This window comes from Python bivittatus, unplaced genomic scaffold (assembly GCF_059951505.1).
Source record: "Python bivittatus isolate LINGU-HERP-01145 unplaced genomic scaffold, Pbiv_v1 ctg000330_np1212, whole genome shotgun sequence".
Taxonomy (NCBI): domain Eukaryota; kingdom Metazoa; phylum Chordata; class Lepidosauria; order Squamata; family Pythonidae; genus Python; species Python bivittatus.
In genome coordinates, this window is record NW_028277058.1 from 61,336,826 (window position 1) to 61,364,673 (window position 27,848).

General features: G+C 46.2%; 1 protein-coding gene across 1 annotated transcript; it reads left to right on the forward strand.

Moving 5' to 3' along the window:
* IL15RA (interleukin 15 receptor subunit alpha) lies at positions 1 to 25,067 on the forward strand. The gene is given in 8 exon segments (XM_088141431.1): positions 1 to 305; positions 14,637 to 14,822; positions 16,349 to 16,387; positions 18,785 to 19,147; positions 23,049 to 23,084; positions 23,844 to 23,898; positions 24,889 to 25,024; positions 25,026 to 25,067. Coding segments are annotated over 8 exon segments (1,074 nt in total). The 5' UTR covers positions 1 to 88.
* The last annotated feature ends 2,781 nt before the right edge of the window (positions 25,068 to 27,848 follow it).

Consider the following 27,848-nt stretch of genomic DNA (forward strand, 5'->3'; position numbering starts at 1 on the left):
CGAAAGAGAAAGCGAAGCGCCGCCGCCTGTGTCCCTGCCCGTGCTTGGGCGCGCGCCGCCTCTGCCAGGCTTGTTCGCCGCCGCGGCCATGCCCCGCTGCGCGCCGCTCGGGGGTCCCCGAGACGCCGCCGCCGCCGCCGCCGGGAGGCTGGAGCGGCGCCCGGGCGCCCCTCGCGCTGCCAGCTCTCCGCTGGCCCTGCTGGCCGGACGGCGGCGGCTGCGGCGGCTGCTGCTGGTCCTGCTCGCGCTGCTCCTGGACGCGGCTGGTGCCTTCCCCGTGGCCGGCTCCTCGGACCTCGGGACCGGTAAGTGGCGCCCCTCCGCGACCGCCGCTTCCCGAGGCGCGGCACAGCCCTGGCCGGCGCGCGCCCTCGGCCCCGGGGCTGGCCAGACCAGCGCGGCGCCTCGCCCCCTGCCAGCCGCTGGGCAGCGCGGCGGAGCGGCCAGGCAGCTGGAGCGGGGCCAGCCCGGCCGTGCGCCCCGGGCGCTTGGGCTCGGTCCCGCTCTCCTACCTGGCCGGGTCGGCGTGGGGGGTTAATGGAGGGCGGGGAGGGCGGGGAGAACGCCTTGCGCTTCCCGGCGAAGGGGAGGTCGGAAGCGGAGATCTGGAGCGGCGTTTCAGAAACTCCGTGCCCTCCCCACTCCTCAAAGTTATGGAGGACCCCAACGGAGCATTTGCTTGTCTGGGTTATTCTGAACCACGTCTACCGTGGATGCACGCATAGAATATTTATTTCCTGAATGATGTAAAGATATCAATATTAAACCCCTTAGATACTAACATGAACGGAATATTTTTCATGAAGAAACCCCTATATCTTTTAACAAATAATAATGAGAAGAGTGACATTGTTTTAAATATTTGCAAAGATCTTCAATATCTGGCCAATCACTTTAATTTCGCGGACCCCTGAGAGAGTCTTTCTCCTTAATTAAGAAACCCTTATCTAAAGAATGCCTCAGGTTAGCAGGAGCCTACACTGCAGGGCTGTTCTGACAGTAAAAAAAGAAAAAGACTTTCATGTGGATCTCAATTCCTGGTGCTGTTGGAGAAAAATAGTAAATTTGTGAATGTATTTTTATTCCAGTTATGATTTACACTTTTCTTTCCCTTCTGCTTCACCCCTCGATAACAAGATGAATTTTGCTTTCTCTTTGTCCCTCAAGTAGGACAACCCAAAGTAGCTCAATTCCAAATACTTTAGGATGGGTTTGCAAAGCCAGGCTAAGCATCCATGGACGTGTTCAGACACACTCCATGGGCAAGATTGTGCAACACTGAACACAAGGATCCGCAATATGTAAAAATACAATGGGTTACAAACCAACCCAGAGGCAAAAGTAAATAAACCAAAATTTTATTTTGCTTCAACATTTTTATAAAAGATATGGATGAGGAGGGAATGCTTGCTAAATGTGTGGACGATACAAAGCTGGGAGGAGCGATTAATACTTGGGAGAAGAGGGGGAAAATTCAAAAAGCGTTCAGCCAGAACAGGGAGAGGAAGCAAAGAGATGGAATTTTAAGAGGGAGAAATGTAAAGTCATGGATCTCATGCACAAAGAAACATGTACAGGATGGGGAAAATCTAGCTTAAGAAGAGCACAGTGAGAAGGACTTGGGTGTACACATAGATCACGAGCTCAGCACCGTCATGCAGCTGCAAAGAAGGTCAACGACATCTTGAGGAACATCAAGAGGAACGTAGAGTCCAGATCGCAGGAAGTAATGGCTCTACTCTCCTCTGCTTTGCTCAGGCCTCCCTTGGCCTATTGTGTTCAGTTCTGTACACTCCAGTCTGAAAAAGTCATGGATAAACTGGAGCAAGTCCAGAGAAGGACCTTCTCAACCTTAGCCACTTTAAGATGGGTGGACTTCAACACATCAGGAAGCTGGCTGGGGAATTCTGGGAGTTGAAGTCCACCCATCGTAAAGTGGCTGAGGTTGAGAAACACTGGGCTGCAAGATGGTGAACGGAGTGGACCCCAAGGCCTACGAGAAATCGTGAAAAGGCCTGGATCTGTTTAGCTTGTGGAAGAGAAGGTTGAGAGAGGACCTGATAGCTGTCTTCAAACATCTGAAGGGCTGTCCCTCATCCTGACTTGCTCCAGAGGGTAAGACGAGAACGAATGGGATGAAACTTCCAGGATGAAGATACAGATTAGACATGAGGAAGAACTTCTGGACAGGAAGAGTGGCAGTCAGTGAAATGGGCTACCGCGTGGAGCGGTTTCTTCCCCATCCCTGGAGGTTTCCAATATTAGGGATGGCGTGGGGACTTGTGCAGCGGGCTTGACTTGATGACCTCTTAGCTTCCTTCCAACTCTATGATTCTAGGATTAAACACCCCATGTACCTGTCCAATGTAAGCCACAGCTTTCCACTAGTTGACCGACCAACTTCCTTTTAAGACTGAATGGCTCATCCAGAGTTGAAACTGTGCTATGGGCTTGCTCATTAATGGCCACTGTCCTTAAAACTCTGGCTATACTCAGGAGCCCGACTCTAAAGCTTTGATTAATATTCAGATTGCTTACATCCTTCCACATTCTTGCTTGGACTGGCCCAAACAGTTTCTTGGCAAGAGCTTGTGGGATGCTGGTCTAATCACCTCCTTTTTATCTTGCCTGTTTGATGGATGTCCTGCCTTTGGTCCAGTAGCTCCATCTGGCATGTGGACAGCATTCTGTCCTGCAATTTGGGGGCTTCCCAATCTAGTTTCCAACTTGGAATGTGTGGCTGTCTCCCATCCAAGTCCTAGCAGGTCTGATCCTGCTTAGCTTCCCGAATCCAGACAATCCAGGGGTCTAGCCGTGAATTACACTGCATCGTTGATAAAGGATAGGTTCTCTCTCCCCCTCTTCCCTACAATATGGAGATCAAAACATAAGAATACCTTTCTGGAATCAAATGCAACTTGGGGATATTCTGTATATTTCTTTAACTAAGTCTGTGCCTGTGTGCTGTAAAGGCCTGGCAACTACATGCATAAATCCCTGCAGTTTTCTTAGCAACTTTTATTCTCCTTCCTCCCTCCCTCCCTCCCCCTTTCTTCCTTTCTTCCTTTCTTCCTTTCTCCTTTTTTGGAAGTTCTTTGCCCTTTCCTTCTTCTTCCTAACGCTGAGAGAGAGGAACCAGCCCAAAGTCACCCAGCCAGCTTTGTGCACAAGGCAGGGCTAGAATTCAGCCGTCCAGCATCTTCACCACCAGATCAAACGTCGCTGTCGTCCAGGGGGCCTAACCATAAACCCTTTGGCTGCCACTTCTGCCCCTCTGAAACTCCCAAGCTGAAATCTCAGGTTAGTCCCCCCAAAAAGGGATGTAGAAGCCAGAACAGCTCATCCCCAAAAAGTTTTGTTTTCTTCTAGAAAGTTTCTCCCCACCCACCTTGGATGGACCCATTGGAGGATCGTAGGGGTGATTGGGGGGGTCCAGAAGTGGGTCATTTTGGGGAGAAAACAGAAAGTTTAAAAAAGTTCCATTTGGTACCCAAGTAGCCCTGACAACCAGAAGTAGGTGATAATAAATCACTTCTGCATCGCTGCCCAGAATACGGTATGGATGTGTCCCTGAAGCAACCATGAGCTTGACTTAAATGAGTATTTATCCTTTTACACTGAACTACACTGCAGGACAGTTGTACATTGCTCTCTCAGTTTCCTACTTTTCCTCAACTCTCTTCCCTGCGTGCGATTGTGGATAAAAATTGGTGTGGCTTGGTGTTCTCAGGACCATCCTTGTTTCTGCCATATGAAACATGGAACCTAAAACCCTTGCCTGTTCCTCATCTGGTAACAGGCCTCTTCTTTTAAATTTAAAGCAACCAATACATGAGAACATGCATTTTTAAAGAACAGGAGGTTCTGTAAAAAAAATGGATCACAACTGCTCAAATAGCCTGTTTGGCAATCAGATAAAATCAAAGGCTATAATTTGTTACTATAGGATAACCCCAGTGTTGTCCAAACTTGGCCACTTTAAGACGAGTGGACTTCAACTCCCAGAATTCCCTAGCCAGCCATGCTGGCTGGGGAATTCTGGGAGTTGAAGTCCACTCGTCTTAAAGTGGCCAAGTTTGGACAACACTGGATAACCCCTTGCTTTTCATCAGCATTGTAGGGTGATAATCTTTGGATGGCGAAATTCCAAAGTCTGCTGTTTGTAGCAGTCCAGAGTGCAGAAGAAACTCTGCACTCTCCATTGACCTTCGATGGAGGAAAATCATAAATATTCTTACCGTGGTTAACAATAACGTTGTTTTCCAGCCACTTTTCCATTATATTTTCACTCTGGTGCTGAGATGTGCAAGCTGTTTCTGGAAGAGACAGAAACATCTGAAACATGGCCCCGTTATTTCTCTCTCGCTATCTTTTAGTCATGATCATACGAGAACTGTCAGGGGTGTTTGTTCTCATGCTTTGGAAGTGTTTCAAATGTATTGAACTTTCAAATGTATTGTCACATAAACTTTTACCCAAAGTAGGGAAGGTGGGGGTTACTATCTGACCCTGTGGGGGTGTGGAAGCTGAGTAGGGTTGGGCTGGGTTGGTATTTGGAGGGGAAAGACCCTAAAATCCTGGGTCTGTAGACTGGATTGAGAAATCAAAAAACAAAGTGAAACTATTTTTTTTTATTTTATTTTTTTGCATTGTTGCCAAGAAAAGGTGAACATGCCCATCTATCATCAAGACTCAGTTGAAAGACTTTTATTTCTGTAGCATCACAGGCGTCTGTTGTTTTCATTTTCCGAAATGAAAATGAAATGAGCTTTGCAAATCTGATTACCTGGGAGTGCCTAATTATGATACCAGGATGGAAAAACATGATTTTGGTTGCTCCGCTCCAAGTGGAATTAAAGTAGTAACCCAATTCTCACTTTCTGGAGATACGTTCAGACTTATTTCCAAACTAAAGTTTAACTTCTTGATGATCTGTTTGGCAAACCTGGTCCTGAACATTTTCCAAGTCTTCCAGATTCTCCATCTGCAAGTCTGGAAGTTTTTTGTCCTTGAGAGCCAGTCTGGTGTAGGGGTTAAAGGCGCCAGGCTAGAAACCGGGAGATCTTGAATTCTAGTCCTGTGTTGGGTGCAAAGCCAACCTTGGGCCAGTCCCTCTCTCTCAACCCTAGGATGCAGGGCATGGAAAATTAATACTGAAAATCGTGCCAAGAAAATCACAGGAATTTGTCCAGGCAGTCATCAGGAATCAAGACAGCCTTGAAGGCACAACATTAAATTAAACGGTCCAAATTTAACTACAGTAAGTGTCTTTGAGATAGGTCTTTACTTTAAAGCAGTGTTTCTCAACCTTGGCGACTTTAAGACCTGTGGACTTCAACTCCCAGCATTCCCCTACTGGCTAGGGAATTCTGGGAGTTGAAGTCCACATGTCTTAAAGGGCTGGGGGTTGAAGGGCCACATCTTGTAATGTTGCTGAGGTTGACAAGCAGTGCTTTAGATTTATTGTGATAACTGATGGTTGTAAAAAAAAAAGTATATTTGGCCAACACAGGAGTAAATGGCCAAATTCAGTGATGCACCAAAACACAAAAAAACCCTCCTGTAATTCACTCCCTCATTGCTCTAAATTACTCTGTATCCACAGAAGCCATCAGGTTCAATTTGGGGATACTAAAAAAAGGGGAGATGAAAATCCACCATTTCTTGAGTCACCCTTCCAGGAATGAGGTGATTGCAACACTGAGCTACACTGCAGGGGTGTTGTAAACTTTTCTCTGTCTGGGATTTGGAAGCTGGGGATCCCATCTTTTCTAGTTATTTTAACACTTCCATTCCCAGCCTGGATCTTTTCAGATTTTCTGGGTTTAATTCTCAGAATGCACTGGCTGAGCATTCTGGGAGTTGGAGTCTAACAGAGGGGACATGCCCCATTGCACATCTCCGCGTTTAACCCTTTCCTTGTGGAAGACTAACAAAAAGCATGAAAATATCTCGGAACTTAAACCCTCCAGCATCCTCCATCTGCAAAATCGTCAGTTTACAAAGGAGATGAAGTCATTTTACAGGTGCTAATTCCTCAATTATGTTAGTTAGAAGTTTGGCAATTAGAAGCATTCCCTGCAGAAAAGTAAACATATTTTTGTTTTTCTGCATGTTTCTCATTCTTTCGCGCTAATGGCACACCAGGCTGAATCATGGCAGCCTCGTCTTTGTGCGTGTGCAAAAGTGTCTGCAACGGGGTGCAAAGAGGGCCATGTCGAGACGCGTGGGCCCACCGGAATTCATTGAGCCTCAAATTTGGAGACCCTTTTTATGCATTTGGGAAGTGGGGGGCGGTGAAGGGGCAAAATGTGTGCCTTGACCTTGAAGATGTTTGGAGCCCCCCATTCACCCATTTCAATGGCTGAACCCCCTCCCCAAATATCCCTGGTGCCACCCACTTTCAGAAAGCAGCTGTCATCAACTGGGGAAACGGATGCCCCCCCTCCAGCTGACCAAAGATGAATACCTTCTTCCACCCCCATTTTGAGTTGGACTTTCCCTCTGGATTTCAGCGCCTGCCCCCCGCCCCGTATTTGCAGCCTAGGAATTGTCTCAACCCTTTCCCAAAACCGCAAGCCCTGGGCAAGACGACCTGATTACTGAGTGAACTTGTGCATGACGTTATCCCTATGTCGTACAAGAGTTTCCTTCCTTTTTTCTTAGAAGAAATCATTTCATTGAAAGAACTTCTTCTCTCCCTTCCCCACCCCGTTTGTTCTTATAAATGTGAATGAAGGGACGTGTTTTTCAAATTACACACGGATTGATTTAAGGTTTCCAGCCAGCTGCATTCCCACCCACCCCTCATGCATTTACTTTCCCTTTCCAATTCCACCACATGCTGGAATGTCTGCAGGGAATGATGGCAGCTGTGATGGTGTGACCCAGGGCAGAGCCTCAGTTGCCCCTTTGCAGCTGCCATCTTGACCTTTTTGACCATCCCCTGCAGACCCCCCGATTACACGGTCCTGATCATTTAAGGTTTCTTGCTCTTCCTCCACCTTTTCCCAAACCTGATTGAGAAAATCAGCCAGAATAATCATAAGATTCCTGTTTCTTGTTCTTCCTTCTGTTTTCAGGAACTTTGTGTCCTGAAATCTTTACTTAACAGCAGAAATAGACAAGCCATGAAGCTAATGAGAAATGTACCACAACAAATGTAGACGTGCCAACAGTGCCTAAAAGTTAGAAATAGACCTACACACCCATCACGCTGTTTCCTTCTGGGGTAAGGACCATTACGCAGAGTGAAAAAACAAAAAAACTAAGGGCAGGAACCAAGAGAAGAAAAGAAAAGAGGAAATCTAACTAAATCTAGTTTGCACCGACAGGTTTGCTATGGGCTCACTCTTACATCTCGTTTACTCTGGCGTGCAAATGCCTCTTTTTTTAGAAGGCAAGTTCTAACGATGATGCTTCCAGCCTATCTTCAGCCCTCTGTGAGGCAGCGTCCTTTTCCTCCTGATAGATACCTTCCTGTACAATGTGGCCAATAGTGTAATTCCTGCATACTACATAATTGCACCAGTGCAGCTCAGCCAGCTGGACAAAACTGAGAGGCCTGTGATGTTGGGTGAAGTGGGAGAAATCCTGCCTCACTGCAAGGCCCACCCAATACCTCCCAAGCCCTTTTTCAGACTATCTTTAAACATGGATTTGACACTGTTCTGGAAGAACGCTAGTTCCGTGGTTAAAAGGACAGGTAGTCCTCACTTATGGACTGCTCATTCAGCAACTGTTCAAAGTTATGACAGCACTGAAAAAGGAGATTTGCGACTGGTCCTCGAACTCGTGGCCATTGCAGCGTCCCCACGGCCACATGATTGCAATTCGGGTGCTTGGCAACTGGTTTTTATGATGGTTGCAGCGTCCCGCAATCCCCTGATCACCATCTGTGACGTTCACAGCTGGTTTCCGACAAGCTGGCAGTGGGGAAGCTGGCAGGAAGTCACAAGTCGTGGTCACGTGATGTTGTGCTTAACAACTGCGGGTGATTCGCTTCATGACCAGAGCTGGAACTGACGTCAGAACTCTGGCGCAGTCATGTGATGTTTCACTTTATGACCACGTTGCTTAGTGATGGAGTTGCCAGTCCTAATTGTGGTCGGTAAGTGAGGACTAAATGAGAGCCAGCTTGGTGTAGAGGTTAAGGCACCGGGCTAGAAACCAGAAGGCCATGAGTTCTAGTCCCACCTTAGGCATGAAGCCCAGTCACTTTCTCTCAGCCCTAGGAAGGAGGCAATGGCAAGCCACTTCCAAAAACCCTGCCAAGAAAACTGCAGGGATTTGTCCAGGCAGTCTCCAGGAGTCAACACTGACTTGAAGGCACCAAAAAAAAGGAGCATCAAAAACAGCTGATGAGTGTTTGCAGGGTCCCCTTTTTGGGTCAATAGGATGGGTGGGCTTCCCATTAAAGCCAGAGAGGACAGCCTTTTGTGGTGTACCAGGAAGCACCCACCACCGTGCAAACCAAGGGTGGACAGATGATATTTTGCTTCACGACCGCGTGGTTGCCAAGCGCCCAAATAGTGATAACGTGACCCCAGGGATGCTGCAACAGCCACAAGCGTGGCTGGAGTAGGGAATTCAAGAAAGCAGAACTTACTGCGGGTTCTCTCAGTTCCCTAAACAAACCTCTACTAAAACTGAATTGAAAATATTGGACAGAGGAGATTGCAAGTCTTTCTCTCCTATCCTTTTATATTCCAAAACTACTTTTTAAAATAGGTATTGCTCCAGCTGTTGTTCCCTTAGGTCACACAGTGATCCCAGCCACACCCCAGAAGAGGAAAGAGCAGGACGCGGAAAGCTTCAGAGTCCAGAGAAAAAACATTTCAGCGTGACGCCTGTGACCTCATCATGGCTTGTAAGGGAAGCCTGGCCTCCATTGACATCATCTCCAGTGATATGGCAGTTAAGATAATCAATTTAGCATAATAAACATGGTTTGCCCCAAAGTTCTTTGGGAAAAACGGGAGGGGGGATATACAATAAACGATTTGAGCATTATTTGTTCAGCTGTTGAAAATGCAAAGACACAAACCAGACTAAGTGCTTTAGGGCTTCTCTTTAACAGCTTAATCTGAGATCAGACACAACCTAGCCATCCACAATGCAAATAGACAAAGATTTAATCAAGTCTTCATTTTTTGTTTATTTTTTGTGGACTGATGTTTGATGTGGCCCCACCAATTTGGTTAGTTTGTGGTTCCTTGTACAGTGTGAACGCAGAAAGAGAGTCAGGACGGTATAGAGTTGTTGTTATAGGGTTGTTGTTCTAGAGACAAATTGAGGGAGAACCCCGTATAAGATGCCTTGAGCTTTTGGAGGAAGGGAAGTTTGAATCTATGAAAACTAACAGTAATTCTCTAAGTAGGGTGAATGTATTGTTTGAACACAATCAGTAAAAAGTTAAGATGTGGTTTCCCCCCAATGTACTGTATATTAGGGCTCATGAAGGTTTGGAAATTAAAAAAAAAAAAAGCTAGTTGTAGATCTCTGCACTCTAGGACAATATTTGTTTGGCAGGGCCATCTCTAGATTAGAGATGCTAGATTGCATAGAACAGAGTAAACATGCTTGGGATAAAGCCAGACTTTGCTTAGTTCAGAAAGCAAACACTGGATACATCAAAGGAGGTGGATTGCTATATTCACCTCTGCCCTTTAAGTTCTCAGGCAGAGGGCTTGAAAATAAATACAGGTAATCCTCGGCTTACGACCATTTGTTCAGCAACCATTCAGAGTTACGACGGTGCTGAACGAGGAGGACTTACAACCAGTTCTCAGCGTTCCACTTGTCGCAGCATCCCCGCAGTCATGTGATCACTTGTGATTGCATCGCAGCAAGCCGTGGTCATGTGATCGCGATTTCCAATGCCTGCTGGCTTCCCACAAGCAAAGTCAGTGAGGAAGCTGGCAGGAAGACAGAAGTCACAGTCATGTGCGATCCTTGCTTAAAGACCATGCGGTCTTTGCTTAACAATGGGAACTGGGACTGCCAGAACTGCCGTTGCTAAGCGGTGCGGTTATGTGATGTCGCATTTTATGACTGCTTAGCAATGGAAATTCCGGTCCCAATTGCCAAGATAAGCCGAGAACTACCTGTACAGTCTTCTCTGCAGCTTCACTCTATAAATCATTTGATCAGATTATAACATTTCACTAAAGAGATAAGCCGTCCTGGCAACAGAAGCTTACATTATGTTACACCTTCCTTTATAAGGTTTTACATGATTTGCACCCTCCTCTTAGAAGGGGGCAAATCTCTCTGTTTTTATGCAGTGGGTATCTGTCTGACGTTGTTACTTCTAGTGGCCACCAGGAAGGAGTAGACAACCAGTTTCATCTGGATTGGGACTCATCAGATGTACCTAACCACAGATCTTTCTATGGGGTTGAGACCCTTTCTAAGGAATTGAATTCACGGGCCACTGCATTTTAGATAGCTGTATACAGTGGATTATCTTTAGGGGATATCTAGGTCTTGATGTGCAGCTGTATTGCAGAAAGGGATGGAAAGTGTCAGTCCTTCAAGGTAGTCCCGTCTAGTATCATGTAAGTCAATACTACTTTTATTATAAGGTTATAATAACAATCTTGCAAGGCTGAATGCATTTCTCCCCTCCTTCCCTTTATCTTTGTGAGAGCTAGACAGGGGCTTGTCTGAGACATTTACTCATGCTACATTCTTGCTCTGGACTCCAACCTCTTTTATCTGACTGTTGCCTCCTGTCCCTCAAGGCCATTCCCCACTTTCTTCTGCATTGGCAACTTTAAGACGTATGGACTTCAACTCCCAGAATTCCCCAGCCAGCACGGCTGGCTGGGGAGTTCTGGGAATTGAAGTCCACACGTCTTAAAGTTGCCAAGGTTGAGAAACACTGGTACACACAGTCCACCTTCCTTTTTCAAAGTCTCGGATCAGAGAGACTTGCAGTTATTATGTTGTGCCCTCATGTCAGAGGTTTTACATGCCTGGTGGGTTGGGAGGGAATTTCTCTGTTCTCCCCCAGCGAAGGAAAGTGTTTCATGGCCTCCAATGGGTTGGGGGAGTTTTACAGGGAGAGACGTCCAGCAGATGTTTCTTCTACACTACTTCTTCTAAGTCATCAGCTTGATGCCTCAACCCTTCCTTGGCTCTTCTCTCTCCCCCAAAAGCCTTTCCCTTTTAAGCTTATGAGCATGGAGTAAAGTAATATGCTGTACTCCCTCCTGATAAAAAGGTTGCCTTCCAGGAACTTGGTATTTCCCCTTCATGTCACCCTTAGCAGGGAAACTGGCATGTGGCAAGGTGAAACCAAGGCCAACAACCTCATTTGCAAGAGGGTAATAGATCTAAATGAAGGTGACCTCAGCACCGTGCAGGGGAGGTTTTATTATGAATGATTGAAAGGCATAAAATGTATGCTAGAAGGAATGAATCATTAGGTGGCTGTGGCGGCATGAAAGAATAGGAATTCATAGGTTGGTGACAGTGTCACGTTACTGTCCAGGGAGCAGTGATCGAACCAGATATGAATTTGAGGGAAAATACCGTAATGTTCTTCTAGGTGAAATGCACAAATACTTTGGAATAAGACAAGAGAATAGGCTGTTTCGCGTCCTGAGAATGAATTAGATCCACGCTTTGGTGGAGATCTTAGAAAACGTTCTGTTTAGTTCAAAGACGTGGCTGAAGTGTAAGTATTGTGCAACAGCCGTGGGGGAAAAATGAATCAAAAGGATTTGAATGTTATGATGGAAAAGTGAAAATTAGCTAAGGATTCGGGTGCGATGAAATGTACTGAATGGGCAATGGACAATTATTTGGTAGTGTCAGAAGGGGCTACTAGGAAAATGTAGACATGGAAGGAATTGAAAGTGAAAGAAACAAATGAGGGCAGGAAGAGAAACTATGCATGGAATGTGGATTTTAAAAAAGGATGTGTTTGCTGCTCAGAATGGAATGAAAAGAAGGTTACTGAGGGCCACCCCAATGCGAGGAGTTATGCTGATGAGACTCATGAAGAGATTGCTTGGTGTAATGATGAAAAGGGCTGCGGATGAGAAAAAACAATATATAACAATTGCTGTAAGAAATGAGGATGAGCGGAAAATACTGTAGAATGTGCGGGTAGAGAAAAAGAGAGAGGCAAAGAATGCATCCAAGAGAGTGAGGAACAGCTGGGAGGAAAGGCCTCCACAGTTCAACTCTGAGCTACAGACATTCTCTCTTCTGTTGGAAGAGAAGAAGAGGCAGAAAAATGCAGGGCAACTTGGATGGAACAGCGATTTCCATTGGATTAGCCCAGTGTTGTCCAAACTTGGCCACTTTAAGATGAGTGGACTTCAACTCCCAGAATTCTCCAGCCAGCAAGGCTGGCTGGAGAATTCTGGAAGTTGAAGTCCACTCATCTTAAAGTGGCCAAGTTTGGACAACACTGGTTTAGCCCGTTTTCTGAGCCTGTACGATACACCAAGTCACAAAATAACCACAGAGGCTGGGTTTGCACAACCGGTTAATCCACAAGAAGCCTCACAAAGTTGAGTATTTTCCGCATTTTGTATATCTACCTGATAGCCTTTAAGGGACTTGGGTAGGAGTGCAATCAATAAAGAGCAACCTGCTGAAAATGTCCTTTGCAGAGTTGCCTGTGTGTGCACGCAGGGGTGCAGACGTCTTAGTGTGCATCTGGTCCCAGAGTTCCACCGATCACTTTGGTGATAAGGAGCTGAGTCACCTCTGTAGCCAAGGAATCACTCACGGGGAGGAAAGAAGAGAAGATTCTAGCTTAGGTTGAGTGTATTTCTTGATTGGGGCTGAAGCAAGATGGGAAGGCTTTTTACAAGGAGATCTCTATTTTGCATCTTAAATGTTGGAGGGTGTATTTGTTGGGCTTGCAGGGAGTCTCAAACGGTGGCCTGGTCCTTGAGCAATGCAAGCTAGTGGGGTTTCCATTTCTGAACTGGACAAAACATGAAATGAAGAAAAGTCCCTTGGAGAACCTGCCTGCAGAGTCAGGAGGTGGGAGAGGGAAATGACTCTGTGAATGGGCGAGGAGATTTCTCATGAGAAGCGCTACCAGAAGGAAGGGGTGGAGAACTTCTGGCTGCAAGAGCATGGACAGCCTGCAAGTCTGTTTTTGCACGCCTGCTCCTGTCTTTGAAGGAACTTCCTTCCTTATCTGACTACCATTGCTGAAAATCAGTGATTGCGATCCCCATCATTGTGAAACAGGAAACGCAGAACAGTTGGCACAAAGGCCTTAAAATAGGCTTAGGGTCCGGGGTGCTGGACTAGCCGTGGGGAGGCCCAGGTTCAACATCTCCTCTCAGCCACAGAAGCCCACCTCGCAGGATGGTTGGGGAGGAAAATAAGTGGGGGGAGCATTACGTTCTCTGCTCAAGCTCCTGGGGGAAGGGGGAATATTTATTTATTTATTTATTTATTTGTGCAACTAATCACTACTGATGCTAACAATACAGGGAGTCCCCGGGTTAAGAACACCCAGGGGTTACAGATGACCCATAGTTAAGAACGGGGCCTATTGTAGCAATATTCAAGTTAAATATACAACGGTTCGAGTACATTACTCAATACTATTTATACAGTATTATACCGGCTTACGTACAAATTCAACTTAAGGACAGTCCTTGGGAACAGAACTCAGTCTTAAACTGGGGACTCCCTGTAATCATATTTAGGACGAGAGTAAAACCATATTCCTTTCCCCAAACTTTTCATTGTTAGGTATTTTGACGGCAGACTCAAATGCTGGTTTTGATCTTCCTTGCATTATTTTTGTTACATTTTGTCCTTGGTATTTTTCATCGGGGTCAAGCTCCCTTAAGCATTGAAATAAGCTGAATGGCGAGGAAACAAATTCCAAAATAAAGTACGTGAAAGTAAAATGATAAATAAATAAATAAATAATCGATTAAAGATAAATCAAAACAATCCATAAAATAAAAAAGAATAAGTAAAATAACTCAGATTTAAACATAAAATACAATAAAGAATATAGATCAAATACATAAAAAATAAATCATTAAATATAATAAATAGTAATAAACAGATGAAGTAAGTGAAAATAAACAATAAAAATGGATGAAAAATGAAAATAGATAATGCAAAACAATAAATACTAATAATAAACAGATGAAATAATGAAAATAATAAAATCCAATAAATAAAGAATAAAACAAATCAAAATAATATAAAACAATAAATAGTAATAAATAGATGAAAAATGAAAAAAATGGAAATAAAATCCAATAAAGAATAGATAAAACAAATCCAAATAAATAATATACAGCAATAAATAGTAGTAATAAATAAATGAAAAATGAAACTAAATAATAAAATATAATAAAGAATAAGGAATAGATAAATCAAAATAAATAATGTAATACAATAAAGACATGAATATAATGCCTAATATGCCGGCATCAAAATCAATCAGCTGAAAAACAACTTCCTGATTTTCACATCAGGGACAAAAGGGGGGGAGTGCCCCCTCCTGCCACTGTAGCCGTCCTTCTTCCCCCTGCTAATTGCACGGAAATTCCTGCTCCCCCGGATTTGCCCTGCATTAAGATGATGGCCCCTTCTGCCGTGTCGCGTGACCTCACCAGTATGTTTATGTTATGCAGGTAAGTGTGGCCCACCCAAGCAAGTGGAGAATGCGCGCATTGCAAATGAGACCGACGGCAAGAAGATGCGATACACCTGCCTGAAGAATTACAAAAGAAAAGCTGGCACTTCCAGCCTCATTGTTTGTGAGCAAGATGCAACCACCAAAGAATTTAAGTGGAGTGCACCGCAGCTGGTTTGCATCGGTAAGTACTGGGCCCCAGGTCTAGGACAATCCATAGCATCATCCCCAACGCTGCTGGGCTGGGAGCAGAGCTCTAGAAAGCAGGCCACTGGCTCCAGTGGAGGACACCAGCTTGAGAAAAGTTGGTCTAGAAGAATGGGAAAAAGGCTACACCAGATTGTAGCACCATTGCATGAAGAAGACCACAGCTTTGGAATGGCTGTGGTAGCTCCATAAGTTTATTTGACAGCATGCTCTGAATAGGGATTGATGTTGAATCATTAGCAATCCCTACTGGCTAGAGCCTGTTGCATCAGGCAGCTAAGGTCACCCATGAAGACACAGCTATTATGGAAGCTGCATCAGCTGCCACCTACCTTCTAGGTGCAATTCAAGGGGGTGGTTGTCATGTTGAACACCTGACATGGCTCAGGACTTGGATAGCTTTGAGTCTCTGTTCTCTGGATTACGTCTGGTGAGATCTGGATGGTGAGAAGGCTCTGCTAAGGGTCACACCGCAGAGAGAAGGCTGTCTACAGGGTCTCCATAGTGGAGCCTTTTCAGTGATGGTCCCCCTTCTGTGGAACACCTTGCCCCCCAATATCTGGACCTGCAACTCTTTGCAGAATTTTCAAAGAGCTATAAAGACATGGTTCTTCAAGAGAGTATTTGGAGACAGAAGTTCAAGCCTTCCTCCCATTTGGTGGCATACCTGGTGGCTGTTTCTGATGTGTATGTAAGGATATTTGTAATCTAGTATTACTGGGTGGATGTAAGCCATTCAGAAACTTTGGAAACTGAAGGGCATCAAAGCCACAGCAGGAAGATGAGAGAGACAAAGAGGAAGGGAGGGAGCGAAGCAAGCAAACAAGCTATAATGGGTGGGTGGATAGCAGCCATAATAAATAGGTGGGTAGATAGGTAAATAGACTGACTGATAGACAAAAGCTGTAGCAATGGATGAATGAATGGAGGGGTGGGTGGTCAGTCATGGTAGCTAGGTAGGTAGGTGGATAGATGGATGGATGCTGTAGCAGAAGGGAGGGAGGGAGGGAGGGAGGGAGGGAGATGATTGGTAGGTAGGTAGGTAGGTAGGTAGACAGATAGATAGACAGATAGATAGATAGATAGATAGATAGATAGATAGATAGATAGATAGATAGATAGATAGATAGATAGATAGATACTATAGCAAATGGATAGATACCATGGCGGGTGGGTGGGAGGGAGGGAGGGAGGGAGGAAAGAAGGAAGGAAGGAAGGAAGGAAGGAAGGAAGGAAGGAAGGAAGGAAGGAAGGAAGGAAGGAAGGAAGGAAGGAAGGAAGGAAGGTGAAGAGAGAGAGACAGAATGATAACATTTAGCAGTCTATGCTCCTGCCGTGCTGGTGCTTTTTGAAAACTCGGTTCTTTGTCCCTGTTCTTTCTTGAAAATGTCTTAATCTATTTCTTGGGGCTGGGCCAGAGATAGTAATTCTGGGCTCATCTCAGCTGTGTTTGATGACCAGCAGGTCCTTGTCTTCTGTCTTTCCCTTTTGTTTCCCACAAAGACCCTGCGATGGAAAAGACAACAGAAGGCAACGCCCGAGGTAGGAGAGCTTGTCTCTTGCTTATGCCACTGGGGCCAGGGAGTGGGGAAGGGGGGACCCTCCTTCTCTGGATCGCTGGGTCCCCTCTCAAACTGTTCTGGCCATCAGGATTAAGCCATAATCTGTCTTCTGGTAATTTCAGACAGTTATTCCACATCTTGCCCCTGGGAAAAAGGAAAAGAGGTCTTGTCCCTCTTCATCCCAGGGTGCAGGACATGGAATCACCGCCTCCTTCAAATCTCTCCTCTCTCCCAATGCTCAGCTCTGGGTGCCCCTTCCGGCTTCCAGCTGAGCACTTGAACTTTTTTTGCATCTGTTAAACTTGGGCACGTTATTTATTTATGGGCTTATTTGGTTTTTTTTGCTACATTCACATAACAGGCCCATCCAGGCCTGCAAGAGCCTATTTGGCACCATGTGCTAAGATTAGTTAGTTCAGCCTCGGTTAGTTCTTTTCGAGGTTTTGGGTGTTTTGTGAACCTAGCCCATTGGGTTGTGCAAACCAGAAAAAGGAATGTTTCTGCTCCCAGGTGAAATGTGTTGTAAGAATCCACCCTTCCACACGCACCTGGAACACTGCTTGCTCCCTCTGAAATGTGACTGCTACGTGTTCAGCATTGCTGGTTTGAACTGGGTATCTTCCAGCAACAGTGGGAAGAGACTTACCTAAACCTGAAGAGCTGACCTAATAGTATTTTATCATCAGATTCCCCTCTCCAGACTCTGATAGCAGGATGAGCAGACCAGAAGCTCCCTGGCCACGTTTGGGTGCTTGTTCCCTCTTATTCAGAGAGAATAAGAACATGCCAAGCTTTCTGTTTCACATCATATGGATTGGTCCTTCCTTCCTCCTGCCTTGGGGTCCAACATGTTAACAGTGCTTTCTGTTGATGCTGGACCACACTTGTGGGGTGCTTCAGGTGCAGTGCCTAGGAGTGTATGTCTCATTGGTGGTTCTCCAGAGGACGCCAGCTTCCCCGGCACTTTTAGGAGGACAGCTTTGGTCACCCAAGATGAAAGGAGATCCTGGGGAACAGCTTTTTTTAAGGCCTTGTGGCTGGATGAGTTTTGCAAGCCAGAAGTTTTTTGATCATGCTTTTGAGAAGTAGCAAATTGTTCCTACCCACCGAGGCAAGAGAGAAAAAGTGCAGTGACAATAACATCATGAGGTGAGAAGTGGTTTTGATCTTTAAAGCTTGTCATGGCTTGACTCATTGGCAAGGCCACTTTCTCTAGATAGAACCAGTTTGTCCAGGAAGCTTATCTTGATTAGGAACATTGAGTGTCTCCAAAATGCCAGAGTTTAGACTGGTGAGGGCTCAGAGGAGGTGTTTCTCTGCAGTGGACCCTACTTGCTTGAATGTTCTCCACCTGGAAAATACACTGGACCACCAACCTTGACATCTTTTCATAAAGTAGTTAGAACTGAGCTGTTCCATAGGCAACAGTGTCTGCAGACAAGGTCACCCCAGGCAAAATGGGGGGGGGGGGTGTTGCATGCATTGTGATGCCACATCTGCCACTTTTTGTGCCCTGGTGCAGATGCCAAGGACTTTGAGAGGTAATGCCATTCAATATTGGTGGGTCAATTTGGGATTGATCTTTTTTGTTTCATTTTAATGAACATTTGTTGTGCAGTTATTTATTTTTGATTTTATTATAACAGTGGGTTTTGCATTCTGCTGTTGAAAACTGTTGTGAGTTACATATCATCAATAAATCAGTAAATAAAATGTATAGATTTCTCCGTAAGATCACATGAGAGTTACCAGATCTTCACAGCAAAAATCAGACAACCAGTAGATGGCAGCAAAGAGAAAATGAATACTCTGGTTCCCCCCTTTGCTGCCATCTAGTGGTCATCCCGATCATTGTAATCTGGAACTACAACATATGTTCTCATATATGTGTTTGTGTGTGTGTGTGTCTGTGCGCTTGTATTGGAGATCCAGACTATAATAATCAGAACACCACTAGATGGCACACACACACACATATACCTATGCACACTCATATACATACATCTGCAATACACACATATTCATACATTTTTATTCTTTCATTTTTTAAATTCCTGCTTCTTCTGGTTCTTAATTAACTTTTCTTTCTAAAATGAAAGAAGAAAAATCTCCTTTGTTTATACCAAGCAACACAGACTTTGGGGTAAACAGGTTAACTAATAAACTTAGATATATTTTTTTCAGTGAGACATTTGATAAAAATATCCTAGGAATGTTGCTTAAAAAAGAAATGATCTTTCATAACACTTGAGCCTAAACGGACAGCCTGAGGACCAAGTTGCTAACCTCTAATTCTGTGTCTAAAATAAAACCACTTCGGAATCTGCCCTCAGATATGGCTAAGAATTTCTACTTAATCCCATATTTGTATAAGCAGAAACTTCCCGACCTACAGAGACCCTGTGTGCAAATCCATCGATAGTCTCTCCTCATCCCTATGGAAATCAGACCATCTCACAAGTAGTGGAAACGTCAACTTTTGCCCACACTCCGCATAGGACAGCCAAGCCATCTTCAGATAGCCCTGTGCCACCAGTGACTGCTACCCCGGGGGGTGGACGGTTTGCTCCCGGCACAATTTCTGAAAGCGTAACCCTCCCCCAGAGAACAACGCCACTTTCCCAGGCCGAACCTAGCAAGACACAGTGGATGCAACACCAAACTACGCCTGCACCATCTGAGGGAGCCCCTGGAAGCATCACAGAACCATCTGATACAAGCATTTTGCAGAGCATTACAGGTTTGTCCCAGGCATGGAAGCATATTCCTAACAACAGCCTTCTTCAGCATGTCTGCATTAACCGTTCTTGATCTCATGCTTTGTCAGCCTTACCAGGTAGACCAGACAGGAAACATGATCAGATGAGCTAATTCTACTTTACTGTAAATCTACACTGACAGAATCTTGCAAGTCTGAAAGTACAATTCTCCCACCATCTCCTTTACAGCCCGAGAAACTAGGGAGGGTCCCTTCTGAGCCTCTTGCCCCGCCCTCTATCCAGTTGTGGTCAATGCTGTCTCTTATCTCAGGGTTCCTCAACCTTGGCAACTTTTAAGACGGGGGGACTTCAACTCCCAGAATTCCCCAGCCAGCCTTGCTGGGGAAGTTGAAGAAATGGAAGAAGAGGGTTGCAGGTCTACCCATCTCTGCCACGGTCCTGAGCCCCAGCGGTTCTCATTGTACCTCCTTACTCAAAGTGCCCCTTCTTCCCTCTTGCTTTTCCTTCCTCCCCCTTCAGATTATAGCCATACATGCACCAGCACCCATGCCCCCCTCCCAAGATCCCCCTTTCACTCACCTGCCTGGAAGTCTTTGTTGTAGACATACCAAGTTAGGCTGCAAGGTTCTGATCAGTTACCAGATGGCGGCAAAGCGTTGGAGTGCTCTGTATCTTTGCTGCGCTCTAGCGACCAGCTGGAGTTTTGAAGCCAGGATTTATTTCCTATGCCCCCGTTCCTTGGCAAGCAGGAAGGAGGAGGAAAGCGAGAGGAGGAAGAGAGGAGCCAGCAGCAACGGCCAGGAGAGTCACCAGGGCCTCCAAGGGCTGGCGTCCCAGTGCATGATGCTGCTGTTAAGACAACAGCTGTTGGGAGTGGCAGCAGAGGACGAGATGGTGGCTGCAGCATTGCCCCACCCTCCCGCCCTCCTTCTATGCCGCACTTTTGCTTTCTTGGTCTACCTGGTCTGGCCTACAAGAATCCATACCACCACTGGACAAGGGAACCTAACTCTGCTGCAGCCTGGTGGTTGCCCGTATGTTTGCACGGGAATATGCTAGACCTGCCATGCACAATAGCTTTCTGGAAGGCAAGTAATGGATATCATGGGGTAGGATGGTCCGAAAGGGCCCCGTGTGGCCCCAAAAGAGCTGCCACCCTTGCTTTCTGCCCTCCTTTCCCTGTCACTGTTTAATTTCCTCCAAGGACCAATGTGGTGCTCTTGTGCTCAGAGGACTGGAAGTATCTTGGGCGTTGGGGACTTGGTGCCATAATGTTGGGGCGAGTCTGATGGTCTGCAGAAGCGAAACAAAGCAACTTTGAAAGCAAAAATTGCCCTTTGAGATTTGCAGTATATTGAGCACCAGTTGGAAATGAAATGGGGAGGGGGGATGGCGGGGCGGCACAGGAATCCCCTGATCTAAAATCCTTACGGGCTAACTTTTCCTGGAGAAAGGTGTGTGTGTGTGAGGGGGGTGATACGTGTGCAATGTTTTATCACCCTTCACATTTGCTGAGTTTGCCCTGTTGCATCTGTGCATTTGGTCACCTCTCACCCTGTCATTGGACCCTTGGTTTCAAGCTGCAAATCAGGAGAAGGCAGAAGATGATGTTTAAATAATTTGTTGCACCGTGCACTTGTTTAATGTCAAATTTGCACAAGCACATGCGTGTACTCAGGGCAGCCCATCTCACCAGGCATCATGAAGTGTCAGATAGGGGAAGACTGTTTTTCACCTGACCGTAAGGGGGAAGTGGGGACATGGGTGCACATCATTGCAGAGCAAACTCTGCCCCTTACAGAGCCCCGTGCAACATCATAACACCGGTACTGAAAGAGCATTAATCCCATGTTTAAAGGGGGTCTGTCTAAAAGGTGATAAGTGTGTGAGTGGGTTGTGCAATGCACAGAAATGTCCCTCCCCATCGCAAACCCACCCCCTGTTGAGGTGATCTCGCCCAAAGCCAGATCCTTGAGTAGGGATCAACTTGGAGACTGGGCAGATAGAGTAGGAGAAGATGGTTTGGAACCAGAATGGTGGTGGAGAAGAGGGACCGGAGGGGAGGGCCGTGGGCAATAGGTGCCAGGCTGACCCCACCTCTTAGTGCCTCATCCGACTGCCCCCCTGACCGAATGGTTGAAATACGTCTGATGATATCCATGGCAAAAATTAGGTTGGAGTAAGAGGGAAAACACTGCTGTAATACCAGAACAACTCTGAGGGCAACGGAAGGCTGCCTCTGGTATGGACTCAGGATGAGACGAAGGCAGTGTCACAAGGCTGTGGCAGAAGAAAGAGGTTGCCAGATCCTGTTTGTGTTGTGGTTTGGTGCAAGGGAGAAAAGCTTGGGTCCCAAAGCAAGGCATGGAAACAATCCACACAGCTGACATATGCTCCCAAGCCATACGCTTCCTGCTTTCTGCGCTCTAAAGCATGTGCTAGGCTGCGCTTTAAGGGGATCTTCAGAAAGATATTGTGGATGAGGCCACTTCCCAGCTGGTGAGTATATCTGCAGTGGCAGGAGAGAGGAGCAGTGAAGAAGTGGCGGTTCCCCCCATCCCAGACAGGGAGTCCTCTGTCCCAACTGAGTCCCATAAGTCCAGATGCCAACAAGGGGCAGAGGTTCTGGTGTTGGACTGGACCCAGGGAGAGACTGATTCAAATCTCCATCAGTCCCAGAGCGTCCTGGGTCCCCTTGGGATAGTCGCTGTCTTGCCACTTGGTCTACCTCAATGGGTAGGGATAAAATAAGGGAAGCCACCTGTGCATTCTGCCATGAGCTTTCAGAAGAAAGGCAGGATATGAAAAGAATAGAGAAATTAACCTGATCCTCGAAAAGAAGCTGAGCGGGGAGAACTTGGGGGCTGCCAGCCAAATGATAACTCTCCTCTGTCCAGTCACATGGAAGGGAGCATCCAGACAATGTGATGATCCCTCATATCCTGCTGATTCCCCCTGCAGCTGGTTCCAGTGTTCCACCAGCATCCCCCCGCCCATGCTCAAGTGGAGAGAGAATGTGGAATAATTTCACAATCCTCCTCTGCAATCCAGGCGCCTACTGGGAAGCGTGTTTTTCTCAAGTGAAGATTACTTGTGGCCTTTGCCACTTCTTCCGGCTTCCTCCATTTTCCTGAATCTTCCCTGTTCCAAGCTAATCTGCACTGCCCTCAGTTCCCCCTGACGCTTCTGTATCCTTCATGGAGAAACACATTCTGTAGAAGGAATGAAGGGGGCCATTGTCTTGGGGGAGGGAAGGCAAGGAATGTGGGATCAGCAAACTGGAAGGAAAAACACCAAAGCAATTCCCGGGAACCAAATCCCTGGAAGACCTCCAGAGATGTCTCAATTGCTCCATAATTCAAGACTGACATTCCAAACAAATTGTCCTTGTGTGTTCCTCCCCCCCCCATTTTGCTCATGTGTTCCTTTCTTTTCCTTTCTTTCCTTTCCTTTTCCTTTCCTTTTCTTTTTTGCAAGAAGAGGAAGCAGTCTTTGATCAGAGGGATGGACCCTCTGGAAGAGGGCTGCCCAGTTTTCCAAATTCTCCTCCATCCATGGGGCACACTGTCCTGCTCCAAAATGAACCTGGATGGAGGGCACCCACAGGTTGCCTTGTAGGAAGATTACACTAACTCTTTCCAGGTTTAACTTTTATGCATTTATTTATGAAATGCAAAGATGCCCCTTTGGGAGGGATTTTCATTTCCCTATTCTCTCAGACGGATTAACTATAAGGGCTAGAAACTTACTGTTTAAAAACTGAAGTGGTACATCATCATACCAGCTTCCAACATACGATTTTGCATTTGCTGTAAATTATAGGATGTCAAAAGCTAAGGGATGCACCTGCTTGCCGTGAAAAGAAGGGGCAAACCATTTTTTAATTTTTATTCCTTAATATTCCTTTTCTTTCTTTCATAGGTTCTGTTTTCTTCAGAATTGGATTCCCTTTTTTAGGTAAGGAGTATTTCTGAATATATAGCGTTTTAGCAGCCATCCAAACTGAACAGCCTGATTTAATTATTTATATAAAAGATAGAATTTGCACCCTACAGGCAAAGATTGGCCCCAGGAGTGACCAAGGAGACTGTCAAAAAAGTCAAGATGGTGGCCACAGCTGGCTAGTCAAAGCCCCGTCCACTTTTAACATCCTTTGCGATGCAAAAGGGTATGATTGCGCAATTGTAGTTAGCATCTTGACTTTTTTGACCCTTACCCAGACACCCCTGATTAAGCCTAAATGGGGTGGGTAGTTGGTGCTTCATTGTATTATGGGAATTGTCAGCCCCAGTTGTAGCAGTGAACTAGGAAATCTCATTAAACCATACTAGGACTTGAATGTAGCATTTTATGCAAACCCAACAATTCAGTTCTGATAGTTGAAATTTAGGGTTTAGGATGCAGTGGGAGCACAGCTTCCCTGGGCATCTCAGTACCCTTTCACACTCAATCCTGTTCCCAGGCCCTTCACAAGGTCCTGCTTACCTGCTCCTTCACCTGAAGCTTCCAGCCCCCCGGCTTTTCCAAATGATGGTGGCTTCCCACTTTCTTCGTGTTTGGGAACATTTTGTTCTAGTTGATTTCCTCCCCCAAAGGTGCAGTGTTTGTCAGCATTCCATGGTGTGCCTAAAACTGCGGTTGGCTCAAAATTAGGCTGGCTTGCAACAGGGAACTTTTTAGGAGTGAGTATCCATTTTAATTCTCTTTTCTCTCTAGTAGTGATCATCCTATCAGCAGGCTTCACATACTACTGCTGCTGTAGAAGACAACGGTAAGCTTTGCTCTATTAATTCTTAGCATTGGCACTAGCTTTAATCTGTGTCTGTATAGGTCCCTTTGAGAGCCAGTGTGGTGTAGTGGTGAAGGCACTGGGCTAGAAACCGGGAGACCCTGAGTTCTAGTCCTGCCTGAGGCACAAAGCCACCTGGGTGACCTTGGGCCAGTCACTTTCTCTCAGCCCTAAGAAGGAAGCAATGGCAATCCCCTTCTGAAAAACCTTGCCAGGAAAACTGCAGGGGTTTGTCCAGGCGGTCTCCAAGAATCATGATTGAATGGATTTTTTTTTTTTAAGTTTCCTTTAGCTCAGTCTTTCCCAAGCCCCCAAACCCAGCTATATGGGGATCCTTCCCCAAATTCCCAGCCTGCCGTTTTCCAGTCTTTGGGAATCTCCCACCTGTGATTCCAGGGACTTAAGTTGTCAAGAAGAGGATTAAATTCCTCAGCTCTGGTCTTTTTCCCATTGTGATGGCCAAGTTCTTCCAAAATCAGCAGGGAGCTGATGAAGTCCTCCAACTCTTGCTTTTTCAAAGTCTAAATCTTCCTCGCCAGGTGTTTGTGTGCCAGCCATTTCCTTGCTTGCCCTGCAAATATATCAGGGCATTTTTTGACTCCTAAGACAGAGTTCTTGATCATTGGAATGGATTTTTTTTCCTAAAGAAAAAAAACAAAAGGCAGCATCCAAACTATGCCCAAGAGACAAAAGGAGGGTTTGTTTCAGGTTACTGCCTTTTAAAGGAATTTTATTTTAGATCCTCACTGTTTTTTTTACATTGCCATGTTCCACAAGGACTTGTGGCAGTAAACAGTTAAAAGCGAGGGATTGTCACGACAACAAACAGTGCAAAATGTAACGAATGTATTAAATTTATTTATTTAGCCAGCCTCAAAATCCTGCAGGTCTTTGAATGCTGCTGCCAGCTTCTTCTCAATGTGGGACTGCCAGCTTGATGTCCCGCTGCATTAATGTCCTTTCATCCCACAGCAATCTTTGGAGGCAGCCCAAAGCCCCCCCTGTGGAATTGATCCCAATAGACCCCACAGGATCAGAAGAAGAAAGACCAGCATCAGCCAGCAATTCCCAGGATCCAGGACCAGTTAATGAAGAAGACCCAATGCTATCACCCCACAGGATTACCTCCACCGGCTGAATGGTGCCTCTGAGCAGATGGTCAAGGCAACTTCTAGCCCTGGAAAGGAAGTCATTTGCACGATGTTGGAAATGGTGCCCATCCACCTCCTGTTGCAAAGCCGTCGGAAGGAGGCTGGAAATCGCTTTTGGACTCCTACAGTTGTCCCTGGCTTGTGGGGGGAGAATCCAGCAAGTGTATCTGTGTAAGAAGAGGCTGAGCATGAGAAGAGGGAAAGAGGAGGGAAGAACATGTGAAGCGGAGTTGGAAAGGATGGGGAAGCAATGCCCTGGAGAGATCAACGAAGGCATATGTGAGGAAGAGGAGACAATGGAGAAGGGATCGAATGGGGTAGACGCTTCACCTGCATATCTTGGAGAGGAAATAAGGTGAGCTGAAATATATATTTCTTTTCTGGTATAATTAAAAGGGAGTCAATGTCCCACAGTTCAGAGCTGTACCTCAGAGACTGGGAACCTTCAGCCCTGACCTCTAATCTGACCTGCCTCTCTCCAGCCCCACCTCCATTTACACTCAAGTGTGCAAGTTTCCACTCAAAGTGGCCTACATGAGCATCTCTTTTCACTTTATCCCCACAACAGCCCTTGGAGGTAGGTTGGACTGAGACAGAGGGACTGACCCAAAGTCACCCCATGAGCTTCTGTAGCTGAGGCTGGATCTCCCCAGCTCTAGTCCAGCACCTTCACTGCCCTAGATCTTGGGAGAGAGGGACTGAGGGGGAGACCAGAACCTGGGTTTCTTTCTTCTTAGTCCAGCTCCTTCACCTCTGTACCATTCTGGTTTTTGGGCTGAGGGAGAGAGACTGGCCCAACATCCTCCAGAGCAGGGTTCCTCAACCTTGGTGACTTGAAGATGTGTGGACTTCAACTCCCTGAATTCCGGGCTGGCTGGCTGGCTGGCTGGGGAATTCTGGAATCCTTCCATGGCTGGCTGGGGAATTCTGGGAGTTGAAGTCCACACATCTTCAAATGGCCAAGGTTGAGGAACCTTGCTCCAGAGAACTTCCATGGCTGAAGGGAGACTAGAACCTGGGTCTCCCCACTCCTAGTCCAGCACCTTCCATGCTGGATCACACTGTCTCTGGCGTTGAGAAGGAGGAACTGGCCCAATGTCACCCCATGAGCTTCTGTAGCAGAGGGGGGACCAGAACCTGGTCTCCCCACTCCTACTCCAGCACCGTCGCCTCTGTACCATCCTGGCTCTTGGGCTGAGAGGGATTGACTGTCCAAAGTGCCCTGGGCAACTTTGGGGGGTGAGTGGGGGACTGGAACCTGGGTCTTCCCGGGCCTAGTCCAAGACTAAGTGTTACACATCACTGGTTCTCCTTAGAGTTTAAGGGCCTCCTAGAAGTTGATTCAAAAAAGAATAGGACATTCAGTTCAACACGGCCCCAGCTAACGTCCTCCTTCTGCACATGTTTCCCTCCCAGAGGGTTTATCATCCATGGGGAGATCGATGAATTATTCCTACAGCAGGAAATTAGTGGCGCCTGTGGAGGGACCACCTGCCTGAGCAGGTGAAAAGCACCTGTGCTCCCCCTTGGCCCTCCCCCGTTGCCAGGACGACCCAGCTGCCAATCCAACAGCAGTGGCCAATCCAACAGTAGCGTTGGGCAGGAGGCGGGGGGAGGAGGAGGGAAGACAAGATGGCTGCCTGGCAGTTCCTGAGGAAAAGGCTGACTAAACCGAGCCAAAGCCCACAAGTCAAAGTAAAGAGCCAAACTAAAAGACAGGCAGCCCTGATGAGAAGAGGCAACCCGAGAGGAGGCAGCCTCTGATAAAAATGGGGCAGAGAGAGGTGCTTTTTGCTTCCCTCAGACCTGGCGTGAGGGAAACATTTCCCTCAGGTGGAGCCAACATTGGGAAGAGGTGAAAAGCCCAAAAGCCCCGCCAGAGAAAGAGGAAGAAAAAGCCGAAACCTGGACCAAACAGAAATAGAAACAGAAACTCAAAGACATGTTGAACTCTGTCGAAAAAGGAGTATAGCTACAGTGACCCTGTTTTCTTGGAAAAAATAAAGGACAAACCTGGAAAAGGGGCAAATCTGAAAGAGGCTCATAAGGATATAGGAAAAAAACCCAATAGTTTATGTTTGTAACTTTGCTTTACGAAGGAAAATTCAAGGGCAAAGCCAAGAATAATAAATAATTAAATTAAATAAATCTAAAGGGCAAAACCAAGAATAATAAATAATTAAATTCAATAATTCTAAAGGGCAAAACCAAGAATAATAAATAATTAAATTAAATAAATCTAAAGGACAGCTTTCAGAAAGCTGTCCTTTAGATTTATTTAATTTAATTATTTATTATTCTTGGTTTTGCCCTTGAATTTTCCTTCATAAAGGACGTATGGTCACCGTACAGTTGGTGGCAGAGGTGGGATTGCCTCAGGCTCGAGGAGACCTATAAGGGCTGGGAGTGAAAAGGAAAAAAGAATTGGCTGTTAGAGAGAGAGACTTTGGTCCACATGGATCTTGTACCCTGCAGGCCCTGTTCAGCATATTGGTCGCAGAAACGAGACCACAAACCAGAGCTTACACTAGGTTATTAGAGATGGCTAAGACTGAGGGTGCTGCTGTTCCTCTTGGGGAAGCAGATGTCCAGCCTCAGCCTAATGTTAAGTCAAAGGGAAGGTTGGAGCCATGGGGTTCGAACCTGATTGTGGGGCTAATATGATTAGAGAAATACTGAAGCTAAGAAGATCTAGTCTAATTAGAAGGGCAGATGAAAACCCCAAGGGGACCCAACTTACGACTCTCCCACCCTCCGCCATCCATATGGCCATTGGCAAAG